Source organism: Chlamydotis macqueenii, chromosome 2 (assembly GCF_036417535.1).
Source record: "Chlamydotis macqueenii isolate bChlMac1 chromosome 2, bChlMac1.mat, whole genome shotgun sequence".
NCBI classification, from domain to species: Eukaryota; Metazoa; Chordata; class Aves; order Otidiformes; family Otididae; genus Chlamydotis; species Chlamydotis macqueenii.
The window spans coordinates 448,830-466,472 of record NC_141557.1 but is presented as its reverse complement, the minus strand read 5'-3'; the positions used below and the strand labels follow the sequence as shown (position 1 = coordinate 466,472).

Genomic DNA, 17,643 nt, shown 5'->3' with positions numbered 1-17,643 from the left:
TGCGCCCTCGGTCGCGTCCCTGATCCGCGCCTGCTGCGCGGCCGTCCCGCAGCGTCAGCTCCAGGGCAAGGTCTGGGTTCGGTCACGGCCGCGCCGGGTGGCCTTGGCTCTGCGGAGCTGCGCCAGATCAGCCCCCGCTGTTTGTGTCCCAGTGGCGGATGCCAGCTCTGGACGTGGGGCTGGGTTCGGGCCTCGCCATGAACTGGGAGCCACCGCGGGTTACACGTCCCATTCTCCAGGAGGCATCTCCCGGAGGCCGCCTGTCCAAATCCTCACCGGTGCGCAGAGCAAGCACAGGGCGGCTCGTGGGGAAGGGCCTGGATCCCAGGGAGACATGCCCCTGCTCAGGGCGCTGCTTGCCGCGTGGTGCCCAGCCCGGGAACACGCCGACCCTGAGCCCAGAGCAGCCTCTGGTTTCTTTTCTGGATGCAGGCATCGGTCGAGCGCGGAAAAAACCGGCAAAAGCCACCAGCAGTGTCATCACACGGTCACCCTGCCGGTTTCAGAGGAGGGAAGCAGGGATGTTTTGGGATTTCTCCAAGGGGAAGCTACCCCAGCTGCCTCTGCCAGGGCAGGGTACGGTGCTTTGCACCCACCAGCAGTGCTGGCTTACTTATCCTGTCCCTTATCTAATGAAAATTAGTGATTATTAGCCCCCAATAACGTTTCAGTACAGGCAGGTCGTGTGACGGAGGCTCGCGTACGAGCGGCCAGAGGTCACCCAAAGCCAAGGACGAGCTTGGGAAGCCACACGCTAAACACACACAGGCACGGCGGTTCCGTGTGAAAAGAGGGAAAGTAACAAAATAAAGGAAGGAATCAACCAAGCCAGGCAGCCTTCACGTCTCACAGCAGCAAGGTGAGGGATTGTACATGTAGCTGCGGATTATTTTATTGTCTGGGAGCTGAGCAAATCTCTCCCGTGCCAGAGCTGGGAGAAAGGTACAAATTGCAACACGCTCACGGACCATCCCTGCCTCCGCCCGCTCTGTGTCACCTCGTTAACCGCCAGCGGGAGGGCGGGGTGATCCCTCCACGCAGCAGCGCCTGGCACTGCCATGCCGTAACGCACCGGAAAAGGTGAGGCGCGCCCAGCCCGCCGGCCATCCCCCTGCCTGTATTTACACGCCGTAAGCGTTCCTGCAAGTTTTTGCTCTTCCTCTTGGCCTGCGTACGTTGGGAACGGGGCGGGAGGACGAAGGGACGCAGCAGGCTCCGGGCAGGCTAATCCCCTCGTTGGCACGCGGTTCAGCGCGCGTTCAAGCCTCGCTCCCGGGTCAGTCTGCTGCGCGGCTCCCGGAAGGCGCTGGTGTGGTGGTGCAGCCAGTCCAGAGGTACCAGCCGCCCCGGCCTTGCTGCACGTCGCTCTGGCAGCGCTGCGCGGTACGGCGGCATCACAGCACTGCAGCTGACAGCCCTCTGGCAAAAAAGGTGACGTTCTTGTCCTGGATCTTATACTGGTAGATCCGGACACGGTCCTGCTCCCCCGTCAGCTCCAAGGACAGTCTCTGAATTATTTTAATCTGCAAAGGGAAAGGAAGAGGACTGTTAAGGACTAACAAGCAGCCTTGCCGTGGTCTCCGGGATCTGCTGGAGCACCTGGCTGTGACTGAACCACGCTGCAGCCCTGGGCCATCTCCCACGGGGCAGATGGAGCACACCTCACCTGCCCGCGGGTCTCTGGGCAGCGTGACGTGTGACACGGACGTGCGCCACCTCTCTGTGCTCTCCTGCGCGTTACCTGCCCGTGGACGTCCTTGCAGAAGCCGGTCGCCAGCCCCTCCACCCAGAGGATCAGGTCGCTGTGATGACACATGGAGTTCACGACCAGTTCGTTTTCCTCGTCTTCTGAATCCTCGTTGCTGTGAACCAGCACCACGATGTTCCCCTGGAACGACGGCAGGCAGCGGTCAGCCCCTGGCCGATTCCTCCTCCGCTCAGGGTGAGGAAGGGGAGAGAGCGACGGGAGCTTGCACAAACGCCCTGCTGACTAAGCTACGCAGACAGCCCCCGGCATGGCAGCCGCTTCCGAATTAAAGTCCACTGGGAAGAAAACCAGCAGATCCGTATATCAAACTCTAAACCAGCTTGCTGCACGTATATTGTATATACATAACACGCAGCCTAAAAATACATCAAGCCTTTGTTACAAGACAGCTGTCAGGTTAAACCAGTCTGTCAGGCCACGCAAACGGCAGCTCTCTGAACGGATTCGGAGCGGCCAAATAAAGACGCGCCGAACGGCTGCAGCCAGAGCTGTGATGCTGGAACCTTCACGGCTCCCCCAAGAAGCACAGAGCTCCCCACCGCAACACCAGCGCTATTAAAAACACAGCCCAGGAGCCTCTGCCTCAGCCCACACAGGTCACAAAGCACTTAAAATAACATGAAATTCCCAGTCAATTAAAATGTACTTTAAACTTCAGAACATCTCATGCAGAAATAGAGATGCGTTAGCACGATTTATCATCTTTTTTTAGCTGTTTTGGAGGTAAATATTCTCAGCACGCAAAATGTCCCCAGTCAGCACTTGCAGCACAAACACCCTGGCGCCACACGAAGTGCAGGATAACAAAACCCGACGCTGTCTGCTCGATTTCTCACTCGAGCAGAGAGAGAAGCGGCCAGGGTGGGGGACGCTGCCACAGAAATAGCAAAGGATGGGTGCAACCGCAACAATTTTTGGCTGCGATGCTCTCAAAAGTTCGCCCCTCCTGGGAAACCAGATGCAAAGGACCCTACACAGGTACTCCAGGGACAAACAACGCCCTCAGAGTGGCCCTGGACTTTAATTTGGATTTCCGGGGCAGCCAAACCTTCCAAAATCCCATTGGGCGCAGGTGGAAAACGAGAAGCAAGCCAGGCTTTGCTCCAGAGGCTCTTTTGTAGAGGCAGCGTTCCGGGGGCTGCAGGCCGTACCTTCAGCTGGGAGCACACCGCGACTCTGCAGTAGTGGATGAAGTCCAGCACCGCCACCGGCCTGGCGCCCAGGCTGAGCAGGACGCTGAGGTCGTCCACCAGCAGCACGGGGCTCTTCCAGGAATCGCTGCCCTCGGGAGTCAGGGACGTCCGGACAAAGTCAAACAAGGCTTTGAGGTTGGAAGCGCTCTCGCTGGAAGGGAAGAAGGAGGTCTCAAGGGGCTTGGCCCACGCACGCATTGTGTGACCCCCTCCTCACCCACTGACCCAACACAGGGAACGCCAGCCTGGGCCATCCCCGCTGCTGTGACCGTCACCAGGTCCGACGCTTCCCTACAGCCACTGCTCCTCTACTCACCTGTGTGCGGTGAAACCCTCCTGCCCTGCTCCACGGATCCCAGAACCACAGGATGGTTTGGGGGGGAAGGGCCCGTTAAAGCCCACCCAGCCCAGCCCCCTGCACGGAGCAGGGACATCTCCAACCGGATCAGGTTGCTCAGAGCCCCGGCCAACCTGGCCTGGGATGTTTCCAGGGATGGGGCATCCACCGCCTCTCTGGGCACCCTGGGCCAGTGCTCCACCACCCTCAGCGTAAAAAACTTCTCCCTTACATCCGGTCTGAACCTGCTCCCTCTGTCTGAAACCCACCACCCCCGTCCTGTCCCAGCAGGCCCTGCTGAAGAGTCTCTCCCACCTTCCCTGCAGCCCCCTTTGGGCACCGGGAGCCGCTCTCAGCTCTCCCTGGAGCCTCCTCTGCTCCAGGCTGAACAGCCCCAGCTCTCTCAGCCCGGCCTCACAGCAGAGCTGCTCCAGCCCTCCCAGCATCTGCGTGGCCTCCTCTGGACCCTCTCCAGCAGCTCCACGGCCTTCTGCTGTTGGGGGCTCCAGAGCTGGACGCAGCGCTGCAGGGGGGTCTCACCAGAGCGGGGCAGAGGGGCAGAATCCCCTCCCTCGCCCCCTGCCCACGCTGCGGGGGGTGCAGCCCAGGGTGCCGTTGGTTTCCGGGCTGTGAGCGCACGTTGCCAGCTCACGTTGAGCTTCTCGCCCACCAGCACCCCCAAGTCCCTCTCCTCAGGGCTGTGCTCGATCCCTTCATCCCCCAGCCTGCACTGATATGGGAGATCGCCTCGATCCGTGTGCAGGACCTTGCACTTGGCCTGGTTGAACCTCATGAGATTCTCACGGGCCCACTCCTCGAGTTTCTCCAGTGTGGTATCTTCCAATTTAACAGCCCTCACTGGATTTTTTTTCTATCAAATCATCAGGGATGTGAAGAAAGTGAAGTGGGAGTGAAAAGGAATGCCAGCATTGTTAAAGCAGCACTGTTCTCTTGGATGAGAATAAAACCCAGAGTAATAAAATGAAGGAACAGAACTGCTTGGATGGAGTTTTATTTGCCACAAACCTGTTGAGTGCTGAAATAAATATTCCCCAGACCCATAACATGCTTGGCAACGAGGATGGGGGCAGAAATTGCCCCGGAATGCTGGAGAAGGGGGACAGAATCCCTCCGAGTAGCAGGGAGAGACAGAGCAGGGCAAGCAGAGCAATGTGCACGGCGCGGACGTTTCCCTTCGCTTAGGTGGCCAGCGACTGAGTCCTTGGGCCACGGAGGGAAGCCCGAAGGAGCCGGGTCTCGGTCGCTGCTCTCGGTGCTGGCTGCAGCGGCAGGGGACACAAGGGGAGAACCGCTCTGTGCCGGGGGCCCTGCTGAGAACTGCCAACCGCTCAGGTTTACCTGATAAACTGGAGAGGACTGGGCTGTCCTGGCTGCTCCTCCTCCTCTCCAAACATGAGGTCAAGGCAGGACTTGAGGCCTTCCAAGAAGACAAGTTGTCCCCGTTCCTTGGCAGCGGTCAGACTGACTCCCTCGGGAGAGGAGAACACAACGTTGAAGAGCGAACAGCTTTGGAGGAAGGGTGCAAACAGAACCAAGCAGACCGACAGCCGATTTTCATCAAGTCTCATCTAAACGTGCCAATAAAGTCAGTGCCTCCCTCACAGGGGATGAAACAGGCGTTCCGTCACACACTCTGCTGGGCACATTTGCTTTCCTGCATTTTCCTAGGACAAAAAAACCAAACAGTGATACGGGGGGCTCAGACATCCTGGAATTGCTCCTGGGAAGACAATTTTCTCTGCTGCATGGGAGAAAAACAGCTGCTTATCCAGAGGCAGGGAGGGGATGGGTACAGACTTCTCCACAATGCCCCAAGGACCCTGCTGTGAGCAATTCCTTCGCCCTCCCTTCTTGGGTGGCAAAAGCCTTTGGTTTCCGCCATCTCCAAATCATCGCTGCGGCGATAACAACTCCCTGGCACAAACCACCTGAGCAAGGCACGGTCCGGACCTGGACAAGGTCGTGGGCTGGCCACCCTGATGCTTGCACAGCGCCCGGGGCTCCGTGGAAAGTAGCCCCAGCCCCGACTCCCTTTCGGAGAAGGAGGAGGGACCACGACAGACTGCCTGGGGCCGCGACTTCCACCAGCCAGGGCTACTTTTGCCAGCAATTTTATAGCTCCTCAGCTCACTGGTAACCACATCAGTCCACCTCCCAGGAGAAAATGTAGTACCTGTTACTGACATAATCACACAAAGATATCTCATGCGCATCATCCTCAAACCTCAGCCAAACTGTGTGTTTCCCAGCAAGAAGCAGAGCAAATTTGCTTGGCTCCCCAGCGTGAGTTTCACAACAGGACTGCGATTTGTTAGACTGGAACCAAGCAGCATTAACGCCAAGATCCACAGCGTCCCAGCACCCTGGAAGTAGGGTAGTTGTGCAACGCGCCAGGGAGGTGGACAAGACGGCGAGATAAACGGTTTACAAAGAGTTCAGGAGGGTTTGGCTCAGTGCAGCATTGCTCGACGGGCAGAACCGGTGAGCCAAAGCAGGGAACCAGAAACGTGGATCCTGAGAAAGCAGTTCCCGTATCCCCTGAGAGGAGACATCCCTTCGGGATGCGGAGGTTCGGCACCCTCTGAAGAGGGCGGCTGAGCAGGAATAGTCAGGGACAGAGGCGAGCCCTTACCTTAAGCCGGGGCTGGCTTCTGCCTGAACGCTGGAAGAAGCGCCCTGCACCGCTGGTGCTTTTGACAGGGAACTTCTTAAACATCACAGAAATACAGATTTTTATTTTTTTTTTTTCCTATTTCCTAAGCAATCGTGCTGGGAGCTGCAGGACTCTTGAGCACAGGGTCTGAGTTGCCCAGCAAGGGGAAGGCTCGTAGCTCTTTCCCCAGGACTGCGAGCACTGAACAGAGCGCTGTGCTTGGCGCTGTCCCAACCCCTTCTTTTGGAAAGGCCTCGGAGGTTTTCCAAGCATTTCCCAGTCCTCGCGCCGCTCCTGCGAGCCACCGCGCTCTCTTTGCTCACACTTGAGAGGGAGACGCAGCAAAGCGATGTGTCCACCTCTGCCTCCTGCTTTCTACCCCAGTCTTTCACCTGCTCAACCTTCCTGTTACTCTGACATCAAAATGTAAGTGCCAACATTTTAAACCCCCTTTTCTTCTCTTATTTAAAAAAAAAAAAAAGAAATTGTAAAGTCATATCTTAAGCATCTGATCAACGAGACAATCCCGACAAGGGGCTGGGCCCGGTGGCTTTGCGAGTGTGGCGTTTCCACACGAGGACCTCCAGAGAGAAGGACGGGGTAGATAAGGAAGAGGTCCTTCCCCGGGAGATTAACCCTGAGCTCCCGCAAGGCTTATCAGTTGCCACGCGTTCGGCGTTAATGAGAGGAAAGACAGATTTCCGCCGCGCTCCCTCCCAGCTGAAATGCGAGGGGGAGATCCGTTCATCAGGGCTGCTGCCAGAAAACGCCGTCTTAATTCCCACGAACGAGACTCTTAGAGAGCACAGGGCCCTTCGCTCTCCCTGCCGCATCTCCCGCTGGCCCCGAGCCCAGCAGAGGCTGATGCGGGCTGCGCGAGGAGGGATTCGGCTTCGCGGGTGATTTTTGCAGATTTAGCGGCTTCTGCTCGCTAAAACCGTGCCAGAAAGCAGGGCAGAAAGGGAAGCACCTTGGGCAAGTGCAAGCACACATCATGGAAGCATTTCTGGCCAAGGACAGGAGAACCTTTATGTGGCAGGCCAGGAGCGGGGCACAGCCAGCAAACACCCAACGAGCCCTAAAGCAGGGCTGGGGTGCATGGCAGTCTCGCAAACCTCAACCCCCAGTGAATTTTTGGAGGCCACAGGAGTCGGCATTTGCTGAAATGCTTTGCTGCAGCAGTGGCTAAATTCACTATTAGCGTCAATAATTCAGAAACTGATTTTAACTTGCTTCAGCCACTTCTTCCTGCGCATACTAACCCTCTGTACTTCAGATCAGCAAAAAAACAGCGTCCCCTCCTTAAAATACCCAGCAGTTCAGCGCTGTTACACCAGGGCCTGCCTGGATGACAGAGAGAAGGGCCACAGCACAAGGCGGCGGCACGCAGGGGCAGCGTGCTCGCGGGTCAGAGCAGGAATTCGATCCCCTCCATGCCACGACATTCCTGGGTGGATCCTGCAAGCCCAGTCTCATTTTCCAACCGGGAAATCCCAGAGAGACAGCGCGGGACGGAGACCTGGACTCACCCCACTGCAGTCATCTGCCACAGCACATCTCTGCCCGTCTCCCAGCTAGCGGCCTGCCTCTTGTAACCGCTGGAAGCGGCACGACAGCTCGGAGGCGGTGGAAAAAGCGCTCAAAATGGCCAACGGCACCTGTCTGGCTGCCACAGACACCACACACGTCCCCGCTGCAGAGCCGCAGCGCTGCAGAGCACCCAAACAGCGTGCGTTACCAGCCCTGAAAGCTCTCATTACCTCACAGCGCCACACTCACTATTGCCCGGAGCGCACAGGCATTATCTCTGGCAATGTCTCTTTTATCGATCGAGCCCAGAAACGCTTCTGAAAACAGCAGCTCGGCGTGACTGCAGCTGCGAGCCCCACAACGGAGCACAGTCGCTCTCGTCCGTCCGAGGTGCTGCCAGCCGGGCAGCGCGGCGGCCCACCGGCCTGCCAGCTGTGACGTCCCTTCAAACCACAACGGCCGCTCGCTGCTGGCCATCTCATAAGGGAAAGCAAAATATTTGCAGGAGAGAATAACGGAGCGTGCGAGGCAGCGGGCGTTCGCTGAAACAGCGAAGGCAGCCGTGGTACAAAGTGCGACGATCTGCGATCAGGCAGCCGGCCAAGGTCTCTCCTGTAGCACAAATACCTGCAGGGGAAAGCGGAGGTGGCCAGGCAACGTCCTCCGGTCTGTGACCCCAGCGCGGTGGCGGGGGACAGGGAAGTGGGCAAGCGGGAGACCAAATGGGGACAAATATGTTTTTCCTCTAAAACAAATCAAACATTGTACAAATGAGGGTGGGAAGACCAACCTGGCAAGCGGCCCTGGTGCCAGTAGTCTTGCAACAGCCCAGCGCGTTCTCTGCAAGGTCACGACAAATAACATTAACTGTCCCTTAAAATTAAGTGCAGATCCTCATGAAAAGAGCAAAATGTGCAGAAAAGGAAAAGCATAAAGCTAGTATTGCAGAGGCAGAGGCACAAAAATCCAGGGAAGCTGTTTCCTGCAAGTAAAAATACATCACTGCATTCAGCTAACACATAAAGAACTGGTTCTGGACTGGTAAAACCCGGCAGCACCGCGGGGAAGCAGCGCGTAAGGTAAGCGTTACTTCCACTATGTCGAAATATTCAGTATGTCAGCGAACATCCGGTGCTGGAAGGACCAGAGCCACAAAACATCACCGTAAAGACTGCAGAATACAACTCCGGCTCCAGGACCCTTCCTGCCAGGCCTGAAACCACCCCGTTCCCAGCAGGAACGGCAGCATCGCTAAGTTATCAACCTCTCCCAGCTGCAGTCATTCGTAAGTGCGTAATCTTCTGCTAGGAAGAGACAGAGAGCCAGGCAGCTGATCTTCAGCTCGCCCCTGAGGAAGAGGAGATGGGAAGGGAGTGGTCTTTTGCTAAGAGTGAAAGTACCCTGCCAAAAACCACCTCCACCGAGCCTGATGTGTTCGTTTAGGCAAAGAAGGATTGAAGCAAAGATCTGATCTTCTGGGAACGCAGACAGATATAAATAACTGATGTTACGACCTCCGGCTCCTCAGAGCTTAGGAAGAATTCACCACAACCAACCGCACGGGCACCTGTGAAGTTATAATGTCAGACTGACTCAGACGTGACACCAGCGGGACAGGGACAGCTCATCGCTGCGGGCAGATGTAACCGCTTCTCTGAACTCCCCTGAGCAAACTCTGTTGTTCTTGCCACCTCCCTTCGTGCCAATAACCTTTTGTTGAAGCATCAGACAGCAAACCGTTTCGATTCGCGTGTGCTCTAGCTAATCCTCATCTTCTCTTCTCAGCTTCTCCCACAAGGGAGGTGACAACAGCGCCTAATAAAAGCGCTGCACAAGCTGCGCGCCGGGAAACTTCACCGCGTTAGGGAACACGCCAACAAACACGGTTCTGCTTTTAGAGCAGGCAAGGTTCCGTATTTAACAGCGGAATCTCCCACCTACACCGGTCACTATGCCCTGCTTCCTGTCCCGCTTAGCAAGATCCCCGCAAGATTTCCTCCTCTCCACAACAGGAACTATTCGGTGCTCGCAGAGGCTGGCTTGCTCAGCAGCGGGGAATCGGCTCTGCAGGGGAATCACTCTCAGTATCTGACAGAGGTAAAGCTCCGCGTGGAAAGGCTTCGTTTGCTCAGTCCATTTCACGTAACTGAGGTCTGAGCTCTCAGACCACTGATCTCCTTTTGAAAGGTAAAAGCTGAGTATTGAATAAAACGCAGTTGTTTAGCAAGTACCGAAACTCAACCCACATTAACAGTGGGGAACACACTGAAACACCTCAGTCTTTACGAGCAGCAGCACTGCTGGGACTTCCAGCAGAACCAGAGGAGGAAGGACCAACGCAAGCGCTCATCCCTTCAGCCCTGGAAGGTCACCTGGAGCCCACAGCCAAGAGACGCATGTAAAGCCAGAGCTCGGACTGATTTATTGATGCTGGGAATGAGCCTGCCTACTTTGTGTCTCCGTTTCCTCGTTTCAGGGTACACATAATCCTTGCCTGACTCACCACGGGAAGGAAATCCGTAAGAACGCACTCAGCGCTTGTGGCTCCTCCGACGGCTCAAACAGATGGCTTGGCCCAGAGGCCAAAGCATTCAGGTGTCCCTCTAAATCGACAGGTGGTTCGGCCTGAAGCACTTCAGCACAGCGTAACCACAGGACAGAGGATGAAGTCACCTCAGGAGCTCCCGGGCCATACAGCCGGTGCATCCCGCAGGCACAGAGAGCGGCCCTAGAACACAGACACCACGGCTTTTTTCTCCTCAGAGCACTAATGAAACTGCATCTACCAGCCTGGGCCTGTCTGGGCAACGCTGATCTCCAGAAAACATTTCTAAGCAGAAAGGAAGTTCGGCTCTTTGCCCTCTCCGGGGCAGGGCCCTTGCAGCGAGCCTCGTAGCCAGGTTTTTGCCCTGTATCACGTCCCTTCTCCAGTCAGAGCTGCTCTCCATCCCACGCCGCAGGAGCACCCATCCCAGCTGGCTCCATCAAGATCCGGAAACATTCGCTCATCTGGAATTCCCGTTCTCGGTTCTCATTCCTTTCCACCCAACAGAAACTACCCGGACCTGTAATTATTAATCTGCGCCAAGAGACTTACCAGCTTCTGTGCGACGACGTTATAGTGACTGAAGGACTGGAGCAGGGCCACAAAGCAAATCTTACAGCCAGCTGGGTGAGAATACAAAAAGACAAGTTATCATTTCAATTCTGCAAGCTGCCGTTATCAAAGCACAGAAATCACAGCAGCCAGGCTCCAAATCCATCTGGAAAGGCCGAGAGTGAGACAGGTCTAGGCAGCCCCTCACTTGCTCATGGCTGGGCTTTCGATTTTCACCTTTCTACAGGATTTCTGCATTAGGGAAAATGTTAGTTGGTCGAAAAAGAAAGGAAAAGAACAAGAGAAAGACGGCATAAAGAAAGGAGAACGCCCCTTCTCTGTCTCATGCCATCCTGCCCTGCGATCTCCTGGCACTGCTTGCTGGTCCTACTGCAAGGAGGCCAACGGCCGACCATGACACGAACGACTGAAACCACTGATGTGCCAAAAGTCCCTGTTTTGGCTCTCACAGGGCAAGTGACCCTGACTGGAAAATCACACAGAATAAGCAATTTTGACAAAGACACCCCGCTAAAATGCGATTTTGAAAAACCCAGCATGTGACAACCTGGCCTCATGGTTTGGGTATGAACAAAATCAGTGCGTGTGTTTCTCCCTGCCAGAGAGCGGGGCGTGGACTTCAAGCGGCCAGAAGTCAGCGGCCCCAGGGAGCCTTCCCCGGCCCCTTGGGAGCTCCCAAGCGTTCTGAGCTAAGTTCCAAACCCGACAGGTACAGCCTGACCAAATCTGCCGGGCTGGCTGCTTTGCCAGCAGAAGGCTGGAGGAGTCCGTGAATCCAGCGCCCGCTTTTCAGGGGCTGGTAGGTTACGTACAGGTGAAAGTGTTAGCAGAAAAGTGATCAGGCAGCTCGCCAGGCTCTTTGTTTGTTTCTTTACTCACTACTAGCTTATTTATTTGTAAGTTGTTCCTGATACGTTCTAAAACACCTAGCTAGTGAGGGAATTACAGCCAACAGCTCGCTGTCAGCTGCCCAGGTGATTTACAGCGTTCACGGCACTAATGACGAAACGAGGCGCGCGGGCGTTACGGAACATGCCCAAGGAGACAGAGCAAGTCCCAGGAACAAGTCAGGACTAGGATCCATAAATCCCAAGCCCAAAGCCTTGCGCTAATCCGAGGATGCCTCACGCTCTGCAGAACCAGCCTCTGCTCACACAGAAACACTTCATGTCGAAGGAGCCTCCGAGGAGCAGGCAAAGGCGAGGCCTTGCCTCGGAGAGTCCTGCTGCTGACGTACCTCTGAGGTAGAAGGAGAGGAAATGGTGCACCAGGAAGCTGCCATCTGTTCTGGTGTCTCGCAGCAGCGTGAATTTACCCTGAAAAAGAAGCAGCAGAATCACTTAACAGAGGACGATGAGGGCGCAAACTGCTCCCGGTTCCATCTTGGTAGACAAGCCGTCTGCTCAGGCCTGCAGGGAGGGGAGATCCGCAGGCGTCAGAGAACAACGTGGAGGAGCAGCGCTCCAGCCACCCACCCGTTTACAAAGGGACGCCGGCACTTTTTCCAGACACAGCCCACGGGGAGGCACCAGAAGATGCTGGGTTCACTGCTTTCTGAAAGACGTGCCCACCAGCGAAAAGCCCTTGTGCTGGACTGAGACCCCAGCCGGACCGACACGCTCCGAGCCCACCGAGAGCCACTCCTCACACGGAAACACCCAGCGGTCGCGGAGCGCGCCAGCAAGCAGCGCTGGGCTTTCCCGTGCTGGCACGGCCAGAGCACACACGTACCGGCGCCATCGACACGGGCGGCTGCGAGCTCCGTCCCCCTCTCCTCCAATTCACAGTCATCTCCCTGCTCCGAACGGCACAGGGGGCAGGGGGGCAACAGCCACCCGCCGCGTTCCCAGTGCGCTCTCGCACCGCCACAGCCAGCGTCACCTGTGCGCTGAAAACGGCAGCCCCGCTACAACTGCTGCCTCCCCCGTCCCCAAACAGCCCGCCCTGGCCCCTGCTGCAGGCTCACCTCAAACACGCCACGTTCAGAGCAGAAAACCTTACCACCAAAATAGGTCTACTGGAGCAGAGCACTCCGCACGAGGCACGTGCCTTGTTTTGATCACAGAGGAAATTAATTCCGTTCATCAGCGCATGCTTGTTATCACCACCAGTCTCATCAAGGCATTTGTTTCCATTAAAACCTCACTCAAGATGTTTCTTCAATCAATACAAATCACAGAAGGGCTGCTTTTCATCACAAAGAACTTATCAATGCATTTTTTTTAATCTATTAGAATAAAAAAAATGTTTAAAGCCCTTTGCCGCAACCAGCAATGTACCCACAGGCAGTTCACAGGTCGTCTATCGGAGTGAACTCCCCGGTGCCCAAAACGTGCTATAAAGTGGTGCTCATGGAACAGCAAACACCGAACAGGGAACGCAAACCAGAGGCCAGGGTAGAGAAGGGCCCCTCTGCCTCACAGAGCGAGCTCTTTCCCACCCAAAAAAAGGGTTATGCCTCTGTGGGCGCTACCCCACCGAGACGTACCCTCCACGGCCAAGCCTGGAGGAGTCTCTGGGTTCAAACAGCACAAGCGCAAACGTTCGGTGGTTTATCTTCTGCAGGTTTATCTTCTGCTGGTTTATCTTCTTATCCCCTTCCACTCCTCTCTTCCCCCGCAACGGCAGGCTGGGTGCCGCCCCACGTCCCCTCCCTCGCCTGCCAGCTCGCTCCTCTGCTCCCACATGCGCTGCGCAGAACACGTTAGCATTCAGAGCAGACGTTACTTCGCTTTTTCAAACCTTCCAGTTATCAGCCCTTAAATCCTGCCAACCCTCGCTTTGCTGTCAGGCTGCAGCTGCTTACACAGCACTCCAAACTCTTCCGACGCCGAGACGCCCAGCTAGCCAGGGGCGGAAATGTCCAAACCGTGCATCTCCAGAGCACAGCTCGTGGAAGAAAAGAAAGAAAGAAGAAAGGAAGGAAGGTAACAGCTCTGGGAAACTCCAGCGTCCTGCACGCTTGCAGCCACTGCCCCAAAGCCTTTTCCAGCCCCAGAGCACGGGACACAAACACAGGAGTTGGGGTTCTACCGGTCGTGTCCTCCTTCTTCGGAGGAAGACACGCAGCGCCAGCAGGAACCTGTGAGGCTTTCTGAGTTCGGCAAACCCCTGCGCTCATGCCTCTTGCACCCCTCCCCACAGATGGCCTGCATCAAATTGTCTAGCAGTTGGCCGGAATAAACTGGGTCCCCGGAGCTCCTGAGGGCCAGAGGCTTCCCCCTGCTGCCAGGCCAGAGGAATTCTCCTCCTGAGGAGCGAGTGAGTCCTGGCCGCACCACCAGGACCTCGTTTGCCGGCACGCAGAAACCCCACGGCCCCCACATGACCCCCCCAAAAGCCTCGTTTGCCACCACAGATGCGCGGTCTGACTCCTTTCCCCCATCCGCACCCCCTTCTCAAGCCCAGAAAGACGCTGCCGGGGATGAAGCGCTTCCAAAGGCAAGGCCTTCTTGTAGTGCCTTCTCCATCCGCCTGCCCCAGCCCGTTCCCGCCACGCTCCGCTTTCACGCTCCGCTTTCACGCCCTTTCCACCTGCAGGCTACGAAGCAGAAGCTGCAGCTACTTGTTCCAAACTGCCACAAATCCCTCGGCAGGGCAGCAGCGGGTGTCACAAGCGCTCAGCAGTGACATGTCAGATACAGCCACGCAGGCGGCAGCTCCACCCACCCACCAGCCCCGCGGTGAAGGCGTCTGTCAGCACTTTGAAAACGGCACAAGCCGACCGTGGAGACGCAAGAACCGGAAGGGCAGAGATGGGAAGAAGAGATTTGCAAAGGGCTGATGCTCTTTAAGCAAGCGGGACACCGATTTCCAGCCGGATACGGCGGCACACCCCACGGACCGCGTCTCCCAAGCAGGAGAGCCCGAGCCCAGACCCAGACTGCGTGGCTCTGCGCAGCAACTGGAGATGCTGAGGGGCGCAGAGAGGGACTTGCGAAAGAAGAATACTCATGATTTACCACCGGGTTACTCCATAGTGCAGTGTATGAACTCCATCTCCCAGCTCCGGCATCAGGGAACACCGTTCGTTCTGCAGCCAGCCATACGCTGGTGTTACGCTACCGCCAGACACCGCGACAAAGAGGAATCTGGAGCGTGACTCCAAAACCAGGCTCACGGATGGGAGCATCCCTGCTCGTCCCACAGGGAACCCCAACAAACCCCACCTTGGAGCACAGGCTCTGCTCCACCAACACTCAAACTGCACCACGGGCTCCTCACTCAGCACTGCACGCGTCTTAAAAACCCAGTCATCAACCCACAGGAACCACCGGGATCTGGGAATTTACACACCCTCAGCTTATCACAGAACCACAGACTGGTTTGGGTGGGAAGGGCCCGTTACAGCCCACCCAGCCCGACCCCCTGCACGGAGCAGGGACATCTCCAACCGGATCAGGTCGCTCAGAGCCCCGGCCAACCTGGCCTGGGATGTTTCCAGGGACGGGGCACCCAGCCCTCTCAGCATCTGCGTGGCCTCCTCTGGACCCTCTCCAACAGCTCCACGGCCTTCTGGCGTTGGGGGCTCCAGAGCTGGACGCAGCGCTGCAGGGGGGTCTCACCAGAGCGGAGCAGAGGGGCAGAATCCCCTCCCTCGCCCCCTGACCACGCTGCGGGGGGTGCAGCCCAGGGTGCCGTTGGTTTCCAGGTTGCCAGCGCACGTTGCCGGCTCATAGTTTCAGTTTATCCTTTACGGACAGCGACACCACTACCAGCAAGCCTTAGCCAAAACCTCTGCCAGGTTTGCTTCGAGCCTCAAGGGCCCGACCTCTGCCCAGCAGCACTCCCTCGTTTTTCCCCCAGCGCTTCCCCACCAGCCCAGCCCTGTCCCGCTCCGGGCAGGCTGACAAGGAATCACCTCACTGGAATTTTGCAGCTGCCCTACTCACATTGTAAACTCTACAAGGAGGGAAAAGGGGGAAACTCAGGTTTACAAAATAAATTACCACCCCAAACCTGCTTTTGTTATCTAAGCTAGTATCTATCAGGGAAAAGATGGAGTAAGACGTAACACACGCATATTTTATTCAATTTTTACCTAAAGTGCTTCATGGCTTTTACACAGGGTGTTTAGTACAGCGTGATTTCATCAGCTCAAAAGCTGCAAGAATGAACTGAATTACATTAGTGGCGTAAAGGGAAAGAAACCTCAAAACACAGCCCGGAGGAGCGCGGGGGAGCCGGTTTTACCCCCCTTTTCGCCGTTATTCACGCCACGCCAGGCACCGACCAGGGCCTGGCCCCTCGGCAGCGGCGGATACCGGAGCCAGGGCCGTGAGGGGCGGCGGGGAGCCAGGCCCGGGCGGAGGGAAGGGCCCAAAGACCGGTAACGGCACCGGGAGAGGCCGACGCCGAGGCCGCCGCCGCCGCCGCCGCCCGAGGAGGCCCCGCCTCTCCCAGCAGGGCCCCCGCCGCCCGGACTACAGCTCCCAGCAGGCTCCCCGCTCCCTCCCGCCCAGCCCTCTCACCGTCTCCGGTCGCTGCGGGGAAGCGTCCAGCAGCTCGTTCAGCTCGGCGAACATGGCGGCCACCGGGCAACCGGACGCTTCCGGCCGCGGGGAAAGGGCGGCGCGGGCCGCCGCCGCGCATGCGCTGAGCGCGGCAGGAGGGCGCCGCCTGCTGGCGGGGCGGGGAGTCGCGGCGGGGTCCGCTCGGGGGTCCGGCCGGGGCTGGGGGGTGGCTGGGGTCGGTCCTGCCCCGGCCGGTGCCCCGGAGCGGGTCCCGGAGGTCTTTAGGGACGTTTCCACCGTCTTCTCGGCTGGCGTCCCCCTCAGCCCGGTGCCCTCAGGGCCTTCGCTGGGGAGGGGGGCTCCGGCTGGGCAGCCCCCAGCCCCTCCCGCTGCTCCGGGAGCGTCCCGCTCGCAGGGCTCGGCCGGTCCCGTGGCCGGGCTCCGCCGGGATCCTGCCGGCCCGTCTCCAGCAGCACCGCTCCGTCCCCAGACCGGGTCCCAGCACCAAACCGGCCTCCAGCTGGGCCTGGTCCCCGGCCCAGGGGTGCCCCCCACCCCCCTTTGCCGACTGCGGGGCACGGGGTGTATGCACCTGATACAGTATGCCACGGGACAGTGGGGTCTTTGGGGATATTTGGGGTCTATTGCTCTCTTAAAATCTCCTGTTACATCGTTAGCACATTCCAGCCCTGCTAAACATCCATTCCACGCTCCCAAAGAACGAGCCGCAGCGGCTGAGCGGTAACAGCAAACTTACAGCCTGTAACGGCGAAAATCCGCGTTATTTCGTCTTTATTTTTTACCCGTGTGCCTGCATTTGCGTTTGTTACGGCACTCAGTTCACCTCTCCGCCTCATTGCCCCGTCGAGGCTTTGGTAACCTTTGGTTATCATCCCGTAGACGAGGAATTGTCCGGCTGAAGGGAGACGTGCTGGAGCGCGGGATGTGCCGGGGGGCCCGCAGAGGAGATTCCAGCCTTGCGCTGTCTCTGCTGCGAGCATCAGGGGACGTCAAACGATGCCGAGACACGGCAAGCGGCGAGCCGGAGGGAGGAGACGCCTGCGTGGTTTAGCATGGGGCTCCTCAGAACCACGCGTTCTCACTGCTGAAGGTTTATGTGGGTTTAGGAGGGCGAATGCGCAGGAGAAGGGGAAGAGAGATCCCCTGAGGGAAGTCCCTGAGCTGCGGATCGCTGGGGCCTGGGAGAAGAGCTGTGGGAACACAAGAAGTGCTTGCCTCGGCCGCTGTCTTCCCTCGCCTTCTGGTTAGGATGACGGTTGTGGAAAAGACGGCGGGCCGTGCGGATATTTGGTTGAGGCATTGCAGCTGTTCTGCTCTCTTTATTTCCTATGTTTGTATCTGTATTATCTGTAAAATGCACCGTCCCGCTCTCCGTCCCTTCTTCAGCGTGCTTAGGAATACGCTGGATGAGCCAGGTCCCAGCCCAGGCCCTGAGATATCCCGTCTGTAATCGCTCTTGGTTGCAGAAACCGATCATTTGTGTCAGCCCTTTGCTTCCTGTCTTTTAACCGGTTATTTAGCTGTGAAAGGACTTCCTCTCTTACCCTTT

General features: G+C 57.4%; 1 protein-coding gene across 4 annotated transcripts; it reads right to left on the bottom strand.

Annotated features, from left to right (window-relative positions):
* Positions 1–867: 867 nt before the first annotated feature.
* Positions 868–16,204, bottom strand: ELP6 (elongator acetyltransferase complex subunit 6). 4 transcript variants are annotated; one of them, XM_086741864.1, is made up of 8 exons: positions 16,092–16,204; positions 11,858–11,936; positions 10,600–10,670; positions 10,006–10,230; positions 4,658–4,780; positions 2,920–3,112; positions 1,742–1,888; positions 868–1,523 (listed from the first exon to the last, which is right to left on the bottom strand). In XM_086741864.1, the coding sequence occupies exons 2-8, from the start codon at positions 11,900–11,902 to the stop codon at positions 1,395–1,397; spliced, it is 933 nt and encodes a 310-aa protein (XP_086597990.1). In that variant the 5' UTR covers positions 11,903–11,936; positions 16,092–16,204; the 3' UTR covers positions 868–1,394. The 4 variants fall into 4 exon arrangements, with proteins under 4 accessions (XP_086597990.1, XP_086597989.1, XP_086597991.1 ...); XM_086741863.1 differs by lacking the exon at positions 16,092–16,204 and adding an exon at positions 15,662–15,986; XM_086741865.1 differs by lacking the exon at positions 10,006–10,230 and having other exon boundaries at positions 4,658–4,788; positions 16,092–16,198.
* Between the last annotated feature and the right edge of the window lie 1,439 nt (positions 16,205–17,643).

What these genes read in the sequence shown, in the direction of transcription:
- ELP6 (XM_086741863.1), bottom strand. An exon ending in AGTCCTCTCCAGTTTATCAG is followed by an intron (nt 3,113 to 4,657) that starts GTAAACCTGAGC and finishes CTTCCCTTCCAG; the next exon opens with CGAGAGCGCTTCCAACCTCA. An exon ending in CGGTGTGCTCCCAGCTGAAG is followed by an intron (nt 1,889 to 2,919) that starts GTACGGCCTGCA and finishes CCGTCGTTCCAG; the next exon opens with GGGAACATCGTGGTGCTGGT.